This window comes from Mandrillus leucophaeus, unplaced genomic scaffold, assembly GCF_000951045.1.
Source record: "Mandrillus leucophaeus isolate KB7577 unplaced genomic scaffold, Mleu.le_1.0 Scaffold768, whole genome shotgun sequence".
Taxonomy (NCBI): Eukaryota; Metazoa; Chordata; class Mammalia; order Primates; family Cercopithecidae; genus Mandrillus; species Mandrillus leucophaeus.
The window spans coordinates 563,583-576,586 of record NW_012108341.1 but is presented as its reverse complement, the minus strand read 5'-3'; the positions used below and the strand labels follow the sequence as shown (position 1 = coordinate 576,586).

At 39.7% G+C, this 13,004-nt stretch overlaps 1 protein-coding gene across 3 annotated transcripts in view; it reads left to right on the top strand.

Moving 5' to 3' along the window:
* The window catches only part of ANO4 (anoctamin 4), a 425,382-nt gene extending 418,178 nt beyond the window's left edge, over positions 1 to 7,204 (top strand). For 2 of the 3 annotated variants that reach the window (XM_011966636.1, XM_011966634.1), the window contains 2 exons: positions 5,439 to 5,634; positions 6,421 to 7,204. In XM_011966636.1, coding sequence (XP_011822026.1) covers positions 5,439 to 5,630 — 192 coding nt within the window. In that variant the 3' untranslated portion in view covers positions 5,631 to 5,634; positions 6,421 to 7,204. Of the gene's footprint in view, positions 1 to 5,438; positions 5,639 to 6,420 lie in introns of all 3 variants that reach the window. The other variant, XM_011966635.1, reaches the window with a different exon arrangement.
* The last annotated feature ends 5,800 nt before the right edge of the window (positions 7,205 to 13,004 follow it).

The following is a 13,004-nucleotide window of genomic DNA, read 5'->3' as shown; positions in this document are numbered from 1 at the left end:
GGCTCACTGCAACCTCTGCCTCGTGGGTTCAAGCAATTTTCTCCCTTAGCCTCCCAAGTAAGAGGATTACAGGCACCATGGGATTACAGGCACCACCACCATGCCTGGCTAATTTTTGTATTTTTAGTAGAGACAGAGTTTCACCATCTTGGCCAGGCTGCTCTTGAACTCCTGACCTCATGATCCACCTGCCTTGGCCTCCCAAAGTGCTGGGATTATAGACATGAGCCACTGTGCTTGGCCTAACTTTCTAATAAAAGCCGTACTGACTGGTGTGAGATGGTATCTCATTGTGGTTTTGATTTGCATTTCTCTAATCTCCTTAGAGATTCTGAGCATTTTTTCATATTATTGTTGGCTGCTTGTATATCTTCTTTTGAGAAGTAACTGTTTGTATCCTTTGCCCACTTTTTAATGGGGTTATTTGTTTTTTACATGTTGATTTGTTTAAGTTCCTTACAGATTCTGGATATTAGACCTTTATTAGATGTGTAGTTTGCAAATATTTTCTCCCATTCTGTACATTGTCTGTTTACTTCTTTGATAGTTTCTCTTGCTGTGCAGAAGCTCTTTAGTTTAATCAGATTTAACTTAGCAATTTTTGCTTTTGTTGCAATTGCTCTTGAGGACTTCACCATAAATTCTTTGCTCAGGCCAATATTGAGAAGGGTATTTCCTAGGTTTTCTTCTAGCATTTTTATAGTTTGAGGTTTTACACTTAAGTCTTTAATTCATTTTGAGTTAAATTTTGTATATGATGATAGGTAGAAGTCCAGTTTCATTCTTTCGCATGTGGATAGCCAGTTATCTCAGCACCATTTATTGAACAAGGAATTCTTTCCCCATTGCTTATTTTTGTCAAGTTTGAGATTCACTCTTTCTAAATGTCTCCAATTATTGCCATCATTACCACACATATTGAAATATACTGATTCGTATAGTTAATTTATGATTTTCAAATAGTTATCAGGATTTCCCGACATGATCATAAGCATTTTCCAATGGGACTGGGTTTTACAAGTGGTCCTTCTGGTTGGGTATCATCACGGAATTATTTATATTCAAGCATCCAAATAAGTATTTATTAGCTAAGACTCAAAATGGAATTATAAAGTAAAATCTGTCTAGCAATTGTCTATATTATGTGTCAATAAAAATACATTATCTGTTTTCTTTCAGGGTTTAAGAAAATTGCTGCAAAAATAGTTTGCATTTCTGTGACTCTAGTTATAAATGGAAATTTCATATCTTGTCACATATATTAAAGTCAGATTAATAAAAGCCAAGGTTGCCTCTTGGTTTGGATCTAAAGTTTCCTAGACCTCTTCAAGAATATTCTATCACTGCTTTTTCCTTCACTCCAGGGAACCAAGAGAAGAAAATATTAAGCTGCTCTTCCCTGGAAATTAGCTTACCAATGGCACGATCTCTCTTTAAAGAAGATATTTTTAAGCCATCACTGTCTTAAAATTTTTCAAACAAAACTTATTGTTGTTTGTTTGGGTTTTTTTGTTTGCATTTTTTATTTTAAGTTCTGGGGTACATGTGCAGGACATGCAGGTTTGTCACATAGGTAAATGTGTGCCACGGTGATCTGCTGCATAGATCAACCCATCACACAGGTGTTAAGCTCAGCATCCCTTAGCTATTCTTCCTGATGCTCTCCCTTCCCCCACCCCCACCCCCAACAGGCCCTGGTGTGTGTTGTTTCCCACCATGTGTCCTTGTGTTCTTATCATTCAGCTCCCACTTAAAAGTGAGAACATGTGGTATTTGGTTTTCTATTCCTTTGTTAGTTTGCTGAGGATAACAGCTTCCAGTTCTATCTATGTCCCTGCAAAGGACGTGATCTCATTCCTTTTTATGGTTGCATAGTATTCCATGGTGTATATGTGCCACATTTCTTTATCTAGTCTATCACTGACCGGCGATTTTATGCCTTTGCTATTGTGAATAGTGCTGCAATGAACATATGCATGCATGTATGTTTATAATAGAATGATATATATTCCTTTCTAATAAGAGCCATACTGACTGGTATGAGATGGTATCTCATTGTGGTTTTGATTTGCATTTCTCTAACTTCCTTAGAGATTCTGAGCATCTTTTCATATTATTGTTAGCTGCTTGTATATCTTCTTTTGAGAAGTATCTGTTTGTGTCCTTTGCCATACAAGTTATAGAATTGCTGGGTAAAATGGTATTTCTGCGTGTAAATCATTGAGGAATTGCCACACGGTCTTCCACAATGGTTGAATTAGTTTATACTCCCATCAACAGTGTAAAGGTGTTCCTTTTTCTCTGAAACCTTGCCAGCATCTGTTGTTTCTGGACTTCTAAATAATCAACATTCTGACAGGCGTAAGATGGTATCTCACTGTGATTTTTACTTGCATTTCTTTAATTATCAATGACGTTGAGCTTTTTTTCGTATGTTTGTTGGCCGCATGAATGTCTTCTTTTGAAGAGTGTTTATGTCTTTTGCCCACTTTTTAATGGTGTTGCTTGGTATTTTCTTGTAGATGTGTTTAAGTTCCTTGTAGACTCTGGATATCAGACCTTTTGTCAGATGGATAGATTGCAAAAATTTTCTCCCATTCTGTAGGTTAACTGTTTAATCTGATGATAGTTGTTTTTGTTTGTTTGTTTGTTTTTTGGTTTTTTTTTTTTTTTTGGTGCTGTGCAGAAGTGCTTTTGTTTAATTAGATCCCATTTGTCAGGTTTTTCTTTTGTTGCAATAGCTTCTGGTGTTTTCATCAAGAAATTTTTGCCCACATCCTGAATGGCATTGCCTAGATTTTTCTAGGATTTTTATAGTTTGGGGCTTTACATTTAAGTATTTAATCCATCTTGAGTTAATTTTTATAAAAGGTGTAAGGAAGGGGTTCAGTTTCGATTTTCTGCATATGGCTAGCCAGTTCTCCCAGAACCATTTATTAAATAGGGAATCCTTTCCCCCTTTGCTTGCTTTTGTCAGGTTTGTCAAAGATCAGATGGTTGTAGATGTGTAGTCTTATGTCTGAGATCTCTAATCTGTTCCATTGGTCTATGTGTCTGTTTTTGTACTAATACCATGCTGTTTTGGTTACTGTAGCCTTTTAGTATAATTTGAAGTTGGGTAGCATGATGCTTCCAACTTTGTTCTTTTTGCTTAGTCTTGTCTTGGCTATTTGGACTCTTTTTTGGTTCCACATGAATTTTAAAAGAGTTTCTTCTAATTCTGTGAAGAGTGTCAATGGTAATTTAATGGGACTATCATTGAATCTATAAATTACTTTGGGCAGTTGGTCATTTTCACAAAATTGATTCTTCCTGTCCGTGAGCATGGAACATTTTTCCATCTGCTTGTGTCCTCTCTGATTTCCTTGAGCAGTGGTTTGTAGTTCTTGAAGAGGTCATTCACTTTTCTTGTTAGCTGTATTCCTAGGTATTTTATTCTTTTGTAGCAGTTGTGAATGGGAGTTAATCCATGATTTGGCTCTCTGCTTGCCTGTTGTTAGTGGTTAGGAATACTAACGATTTTTGCACATTAATTTTGTATTCTGAGACTCTGCTGAAGTTGCTTATCAGCTTAAGAAGCTTTTGGGCAAAAATGATGGGATTTTCTAGATACAGGATCATGTCATCTGCAAAAGAAAAGATAATTTGACTTCCTCTCTTCCTATTTGAATACCGTTTTTTAATTTCTCTTGCCTGATTGCCTGGGCCAGAACTTCCAATACTGCGTTGAAAAGGAGTGGTGAGAGAGGGCATCATTGTCTTGTCCCGGTTTTCAAGGGGAATGCTCAATGAGAGTTTTTAACATGAAGGATGTTGAATTGTATCAAAGACCTTTTCTATATCTATTTAGAGAATCATGTGGTTTTTGTCTTTAGTTCTGCTTATGTGATGAAATGCTTATGTGATGTTTACTGATTTGCATATGTTAAACCAACTTTTTATCCCAGGGATGAAGCCAACTTGATCATGGTGGATAAGCTTTTTGACGTGCTGCTGGATTTGGTTTGCCAGTATCGTATTGAGGCTTTTTGTATCAGTGTTCATCGGGGATATTGGCCTGAAGTTTTTGTTGTTGTTGTTGTCTCTCTGCCAGGTTTTGGTATCAGGATGACACTGGCCTCATAAATTAGTTAAGGAGGACTCCCTCTTTTTAATTTTTTGGAATAGTTTCCACAGAAATGGTATCAGCTCTTTATTGTACCTCTGGTAGAATTCAGCTGTAAATCTATCAGACAAACTTTTTTAAAGGTTGCCTTAAGTTATTTGACTTTTCAAATAGAATTTTCCATTTTCTTTTTCTTTTTTTTTTTTTTTTTTTTTTGAGACGGAGGCTTACTCTGTCACCCAGGCTGGAGTGCAGTGACACGATCTTGGCTTACCGCAAGCTCCGCCTCCCGGGTTCACGCCATCCTCTTGCCTCAGCCTCCCGAGTAGCTGGGACTACAGGCGCCCACCACCATGCCCGGCTAATTTTTTTTTTTTTTTTTTTTTGTATTTTTTTAGTAGAGATGGGGTTTCACCGTGTTAGCCAGGATGGTCTCGATCTCCTGACCTCGTGATCCGCCCGCCTCGGCCTCCCAAAGTGCTGGGATTACAGGCGTGAGCCACCACACCCGGCCTCCATTTTCTTTTAATATTTTGTTATTAACTATTGAAAATATGAGAACGATGCAGAAAAGCTTCCTAATTTTGTGTCATCCATGCATCACTAAATTTATCAAGTTTTAAATAAAACGAAGAGTACTTAGCAGTATCATTTGAACATGATTTAGTCTCTATTTAATACTTTAGAATTGTAAGAACCTTTAAATTGTCATCTAGTACTTTATCGTTTACCATTATATAGATGAACAGAAGTGACAGTGATTCTAGAGTTCCAGCTATTAGTGTTTCAAGTAAAGAATTTGTGACAGTTTACCAAAAAGAAAAAAGCTTCTTCCTGAAATGATCATTTCCCTAGGCCCACTGATAATTCTTATAACCAAGATTTGTAAAGCACTTGACAGTCTACAAGGCATTTTTAAACATTTTCTCATAATTCTGACAATACTCTTTTTATAGATGAGTGGAATGAGGCTCAGAGAAATTAAATAATTCATCCTCAGGTAGACAGAAAGCCCTTAAGTAGTGAAAGCTACCAGCTTCCACCTGGGTTTTGTGACTCCACAGTATACGTTCTTCTGGATCTCCTTTGAATTAATTATCTGACCATTCTTTTCCCAACTTCCTTCCGGACTCCTCTTTCTATTCCTTAGGTGGTGCATCAGACCAGTTCAGGCCTCACCTGTCCTATCATCTTGCATTATACATGCCTCCCCTGACCTCTTTCCACTCTCCACATACCCCGGAGGGTCCACATCCTTCTTCAGCCAACTCTCTAACCTCATTCAAGATACACAGTAGACCTGACTCTGTTACATTCTCCTCTGTGTTTTTAGCACCTCGTGTTTTGTATAAAGCACCTCATTTCATATCTGATCCCAGACCTCCCAAAAGACCTAAGGGATCGAATGAGAAGAGAGAAGTACTTGATTCAGGAGATGATGTATGAAGCAGAACTGGAACGTCTCCAGAAGGAACGAAAGGAGAGGAAGAAGAATGGAAAAGCACACCACAACGAGTGGCCGTGACCATGTAGGTGAGAGGTGTGCTCAGCATCTGAGGCCACTCCAAGGTTGAGTGGGTGCTTTAAACTCCCTGAAGCAAAGCTTACCATTGTTGCAGTACCAGGGATCAAAATAAACTCCTTAGAAGCTTCCCAATCCAAAAGAAGCTTGTTTTTCACTTTAATCATTGCAAATTTTGCTTGATCTTCCCCTCCCACATACCTTCTGTAACATTCCGCTGCCTTCTTGTCAGACTCTGGTCTATCAGTCAAGGACTTCAGGATTTGGCCTAGGTGTTCCCTGAAACAAAGCTTCCTCTCTCTTTTCCTCCAGCCGGGCTGTTTTCCTTAGTATCCCCAGGGAAACATGCCCCTTCTTTCTGGGTGGGTGGGAGGCAGACATTAGCAAAGAGAATTCTTCCTGAAAGTCTCAGCAGCCAGAGACTAAGGTGCAACAGGGCTCTCCTGGGCTGCAGGACCAGTAACTGATGAAGAATTTCTTCTGGCCCCACCACTACTGGCTGCTTTCTTCCCAAACAGGTCATTTCTAATTTTTGCTTGAAAGCATGGTATCTGCCTGTCTGTCTCTGTTTCCCCAATAGTTGGCAGGATGTGATGTTGCTTCAGACTGCCCTTCTGACTCAGTCTGTTCACCCATAAAGCAAGCATAAAAATGTTTATACCATCCCTGACTCCGTTTGGGGTTACAAATTCTTTGAATGCCTTTGGTGCATGGTAAGTACAAACCATCACACATCATGTTTTAAAGCAATTGTGTAAACATCAGATCTTTATGCCTTCTTTTCTTTTTCCAGAAAATAGTCCCTTTCCAGGCCAAGGACCTGAATTCTGTTTACTTCTCCTGGCTGTGCAAAAGCACACTCAAGTGAATGACTGAAAATGCAACCGCAGTGCATGCTACAGATACCGGCGGCCGCAGGAGGGTCAGCATCCAGTAGAGGACTGGCGTTGGAGTCACACTGCTGTGAAATCACGTTGCAGTCCAGCGCACAATTGCTATCTATCCATAGACCATTCTTGACCAAGCAAGCATGCACATGTGGGCAGTTACATTCTCAAGTTTTTAAAATCAAGGGGAACTTGTATACTGGACCTGTTTTTCAGCCTGTTTGCTACCTTTTTTGCATTCTATCCCATGTGAATTTTACAGACACTGGGCTAAAAAGGGTATTTAGACACATGGACACACATTCCTAGAATGTCATCATATGGTCCTAATTCCATGTCACCAACAACACAGACAAGACCCTGTTTACAACTTTTTCTTTCCTTTTTTTTTAATTTTAGACCTTTCTGAGAAGATTATTCTATATGACATATCTATAGCTATGTGTATGGCCATAGATGTATTTCTGTGTGTACATATGTATAGTCATGTATTCCTGCATATGTACATACAAATACAGAGATATATAAAGTACATAGAAATTCCTTACTTGTAAATAGCCAAAAAGTACTGACATGAATGATGAATTTTCACATTTAAATAGTCATCAACATGAAGCCATGATTAATGCTTGTATAATGTGATGCAATAAAATTTAAAATAAATTTATGCACATGGAATATTTTCAGCTGGCTCTCCTGAAATTCTGTTGTCTTTTTGTCCCACAGAATAAGAGGAATCACAGAATAAGTGGAATCTTTAATGTGAGGAGAATATCTGAGGGACTTTGCAGGAAATCAGATGTTTATTGGATAAATGCATGCAAAAACAAATGGTATAGCCAAATACCAGCATATGTTTCTGAAGAACTTTTTCCCCAATCTTGATGGTGGAATATTTTAACTATAAGCCATAATGAATATGCCATAATTTGAGGATTTGATAACCTACCCAATTTTATAAGTCCTCGTAAGACTAGAATATTAGAAATATTCTACTTCAACACTATAATCTTCATTTAAACCTCAGCTGTCTGCAATTAACAATTGCAAAAATACAGAACCCACCTAAGTGCCCATCAACCAACGAGTGGATAAGTAAAGTGTAGTATATATACCATGGACTAGTAGTTAGCCATAAACAGGAACAAAATAATGTCTTTTGCAGCAACTTGTTTGGAGCTGGAGGCCATTATTGTAAGTGAAGTCACTCAGGAATGGAAAACCAAATATCGTATGTTCTCACTTATAAGTGGGAGCTAAGCTATGAAGATGCAAAGGTATAAGAATAATATAATGGACTTTGGGGACTGCAGGGGGAAGGGTGGAAGGAGGGTGAGTGATAAAAGACTGCATATTGGGCATAATGTACACTGACTGGATAACAGGTGCACCAGAATCTCAGAAATCACCATTAACGAACTTATCCATGTAACCAAAAACCACCTGCATCCAAAAAAAAAATGAAGAGAAAAAATAAAAAAAAGGTTTTTTAAAAAAACCTCTATTGTCTGGATCACTCAGGAATGTAGTGATTCCAAACAGTTATCCAAATAGTTAGCAACCAGGCTGGGCGTGGTGGCTCATGCCTGTAATCCCAGCACTTTGGGAGGCCAAGGTGGGTGATTTGAGGTCAGGAGTTCAAGACTGGCCTGGCCAACATGGTGAAACCCTGCCTCTACTAAAAATACAAAAATTAGCCAGGCATGGTGGCGGGCACCTATAGTTCCAGCTATTTGGGAGGCTGAGGCAGGAGAATCACTTGAACCCAGGAGTTGGAGGTTGCAGTGAGCTGAGATCACGCCACTGTACTCCAGCATGGGCAACAGAGCGAGACTCTGTCTCAAAACAAAACAAGACAAAACAAAACAAATAGCAAGTAGGGTTAACCTTTAAACTAGCAAAATATATGTTGCCTGATTTTTTAAAGTGGAAACCTGTCTATAAATGCCATATACTTTCCAGATTTCTTATAGGAAGGAAATCGTATCATTCCATTGATAATTCAGTGGCATCGCTGTAAAACTCCAACTTTTCTACAAAAGTGTCTACCAAGTCTTGACCCCTGGGCTCCCCTAAAGCCTCCCATTGCACTGTCTGCCCTACTCACTCAGACTCTTTCCCCTGTGCAGTATTCCTCTCCTAGGACATGCATATCCATCTTATAGCCGCAGATAGCTTGTAAGTGACTGCATTAGTCTGTTCTCATGCTGCTAATAAAGACATATCCGAGACTGGGTAATTGATAAAGGAAAGAGGTTTAATTGACTCATAGGTCCACATGGCTGGGGAGGCCTCACAATCATGGCAGAAGGCGAGTGAGGAGCAAAGTCACATCTTACATGGTGACAGGCAAGAGGGCTTGTGCAGGGGAACTGCCCTTTATAAAACCATTAGATTTTGTGAGACTTATTCACTACCATGAGAACAATATGGGGGAAACCGCCCCCATGATTCAGTTATCTCCACCTGGTCCCACCCTTGACACGTGGGGATCATCACAATTCAAGGTGAGATTTGGGTGGTGACACAGCCAAACCATATCAGTGACAGAGGGCAAGAAATCCACCTTCCCTTTCCTCTTCCCCTTCCCCATTGCCCAACAGTGTGATGCCTTTACACAAGTTTTCAGTGCTTCTTAAATGACTCTAAAAGGGGGACAATAACATGTAATCGATTTAAATTCACTTTTCTGTAACTATCTATTTCAACGTGAAAGAACTAAGGGTAGGACCTCAACTTCATATAATCCTGTACTCTAGAGGAGTTAAAGCTACTCAGATCACATGTGATATGTAAGTGCCAGTTACTGTTTTCCCAAAACAGACATTGAGTAATTTCCCAAGTTGCCCATTGACTGTCAGCATTTAGACACCAATTTTATAACATTTTCAACAACAACAACAAAAAATTAAAGAAGACTTGCTTAACAATCCTTTTAGTGGTTAAAATCATATGGGTGGTTTTAAATACTTAACTGTGCAATTTAGATTCCACTAATCCCCTGGCAGGGAAGAGTAAATAGTAAAGCTGTTACCAGTGGGTCGCAGCTTGCATAAACATTAGCCCCCAAGGAGGCAATCTTGAACTTTCATTAACTCAGACCTCACTAATTAGGAAGTTGTGATCATTTGGATAGACTGAGGTCCATTATGCAAAACAAGTTCTATGAACAAAGTAAAGGAAATAGTCCAATCATTTTGTGTGTGAGAAACAGAGTTTTGCTCTTGTTGCCCAGGCTGGAGTGCAGTGGCGCAATCAATCTTGGCTCACTGCAACCTCTGCCTCCCAGGTTCAAGCGATTCTTCTGCCTCAGCCTTCTGAGTAGCTGGGAGTACAGGCACCCGCCACTATGCCTGGCTAGTTTTTTTTGTGTTTTAAGTAGAGACGGGGGTTCACCATGTTGGCCAGGCTGGTCTTGAAGTCCTGACCTCAGGTGATCTGCCCGCCTCTGCCTTCCAAAGTGCTGAGATTACAGGTGTGAGCCACCGCGCCTGGCCCCAATCATTTTTAAAAATATTTATTACTATTTTACTGATGCAAAGCTTCAAAAACTTGTACTCAGGGATGTATTCCTAGATATTAAAAGCATAACATAAAAGTGTTTGCTTTGGGGTATGCGTGAGAAGGGATAAACAGGCATCCGAGGTGCTGGCAATGTACTATTTCTTAACTTGAGTAGTCATTCTACAAATCATTTTTAAAAGAGTCATTTATATAACATTTATTTGCTAATTATACACCCGATTTTTATTTTTTCCTACTAATTTTCATGTAGTCCAGTATTTCTCAAACTCTACCATATGTCAGAATCACCTGGGCCCTACCGCCACCACCGTTTCTGATTCAGTAGGTCTATGGTGGACCAGGAAATTTCAATTTTGATAAAGTACCTAGATGATGTTGATTCTATTGGGAGGGGGCCACATTCTGCAAACTACTGATCTAATCAATATCTTATGGCCACAATTTGAATCACTTTAAAATACCCTACAAGTATTCAAGCTGAGTTTAATTAATTTTATCTGATTGTATAATATTTTAGTGAATTACCACCGTGGTAGAAAGGCAGGTGGGCAGCAATTTCAAACTGTAATCTTAGTTACAGTAGCACTTATCAGTTAACCATATCATCCAATACAGATCACTGCTGTGCAGGCCTCCCAGGTGAGTGGAGCACAGGGTGTTTCTTGATGGATTGGGTCAGTGCCACACAAAGGTCCTTCACCTTGGCCTGCATTTTGCGTTAACCCAGAACACTGAGAATAACTTCCCAAGTCTAACCAGCACCCTCGCCAGTTTAGGAATGAGTTTACATCAACATGTACAACAGAGCAACTCTATTCCGATTATGGCTTCTGGAGTCAGACAAAACTAAGTTTGGATCCAAGGTGTAAGACAAAGGACTTAAGTTTTCTAAGATATAGTCACTTCATGGGGTGGACACCATGGTATGCTGCCAAGGTCCCTCTTCAGTGAAAGATGTCTTGCCCAAGCTTTTGGGAGTGCTGTTGGCAGACTCCCTCCAGCTCTCAGGCTCCTCCAGACTGTTTCATGGCAGAGGGTCACCTGGTCTGAGACCTGCCCCTTCCTGTGGCAGCCCACATCAATGACTAATCGATGCACGAATATGAAAGCCTGGCAATATTAGGACAATTGTGAAGGGCTCCCTCACTTCAGAGCTCTCTTTGGGGAGACTCCGCTTGAGCCTGCATTGTAGCTTAACCTCCACCTCTACCCAAACCTGCTTCCCTCTTCTTTCTTCCATAGGTATTGATCCTAAATAAATGCCAAGCACACTACCCTCCATATTAGAGTCTGCTTCCCAGGGAGTCAAGCTTGCAACATTATTTTTTTTTAAAAAGTGGACAAAAACTCTAAGATGTGGGAATCCTACGGATTCGTTCATTCATTAAATATTTATTGAGCCAGCCAGTTCTGTTCTGGATGCTAAGAATATAGCAGTGAACACAGATGTCTAATTTGAAGGGAAACGATTAGGAAGAGCATTAAGGTTGAAATCAATCATTAGCTACAGTATCGATTGACTACTTGATATAAAAAGAGAATAAAAGAATAGTATCTCTTCCTCTCATCACTACTCCTCATCCGCCTTTTTAAAATTGCCTCAGCTTGTAATATTCATGTTCTATTCTGCAACCATAGATTCTTGATTACCTAAGCAGGTCTCAGCCTGATTGAACTTTACTGTCACGTAGATTTCCTTGCCTGCCTCTGTGCTGCCCTTGGGAGCTTGAAAGTCATTATACTGTTTTTCCACTACCCTGGGTTGTAGAAAATTGTGAGGCTGTTTAAAGACCTATTCCCCTAGATACCTTAGGCAGCAATTTCTTCTTCTAATGTTCACAAAACAAGGTAAAGTCTCTCTAACTTGCCAAGGCCCTATGCCTGCTTAGAAACACCACTCAGCTGTGGCTTTCCTGGGGTCTTGTGACTGTAAGCTCTAACCAAAAGATGGGGAACAGATTTTGTCAGCTTTTAAATTCCACAAACCGATGGTGGTTTGCTGCCACCATCCCAGAGCTCAGCATATGGTGTTAGGACACAGAGAACCAGTGAGGATATAGTTCTCAGAGACTTGATAATACATTGGTGCTCACCTGGTCCCTCCAACTTTCCCAGCACAGGAAATCCATTTCCACTTCAGGGTTGGAGAACCTAGCTCCTACCATCCAAGCTGTTTTATTATTGTCAACCTAAGAGGCTAGACTTTGGATCATTGGTTAATGCTCCGAATATCCCACCACTATCCTTTCCTCTGAACCTTCTCACACTCTTCTCTGATTGATCACTTCCCTTGTAGACTCCCTTCCCACCTCATGGGGCCAGACTCTTGCCTCTCGCCTCTCCAAAGGGATATAAAACAAGGCATTCCTTGAATCTCTCCTACCATTTATTTTCGGTCTTGCTCTTCCTGGACATCCTGGCTTCCACCCAGTGTTGTATAATGATGCCATGCTTGGTTTCAGCAAAAAGGCAGAGCTATGTACTTATCTCTCCTCTTAACTTTCCACCTCTCCCATCCGTTTCCTTTTTTTCTCTGTCCACTTCCACAACTGGTCCTGTTATAAATTGCACTGTATTTTGTATGTCTTATTTACTAAAATGTCATGTTTCTACTGTGACTTAAATGGGTGAATAGGAGGCTTTATATTTCTGTCCCAGTCTGTGACTTTTCTCTGTAACTCAGAGAACTTCAATTAAAAAAAAAAAAAACCTCTCTAACCCAAAGAATGGGAAAAAATGTTTGTAATTTATGTATCTAAGGGGCTTATATCTTAAGTATATTAATTGCAAGTCTCAAATGTAAAACTTCTGAGACCTCTTACAACTCAATAATTAAAAAAGAAAAAATGAGCCAGTTTAAAAGTGGGCAAAGGATTTGATTAGACATGTCTCCAAAGAAGATATACAAATGGCCAATAAATATGAAAAGATGGTCAATGTCATTAGCAATCAGGGAAATGCAAAT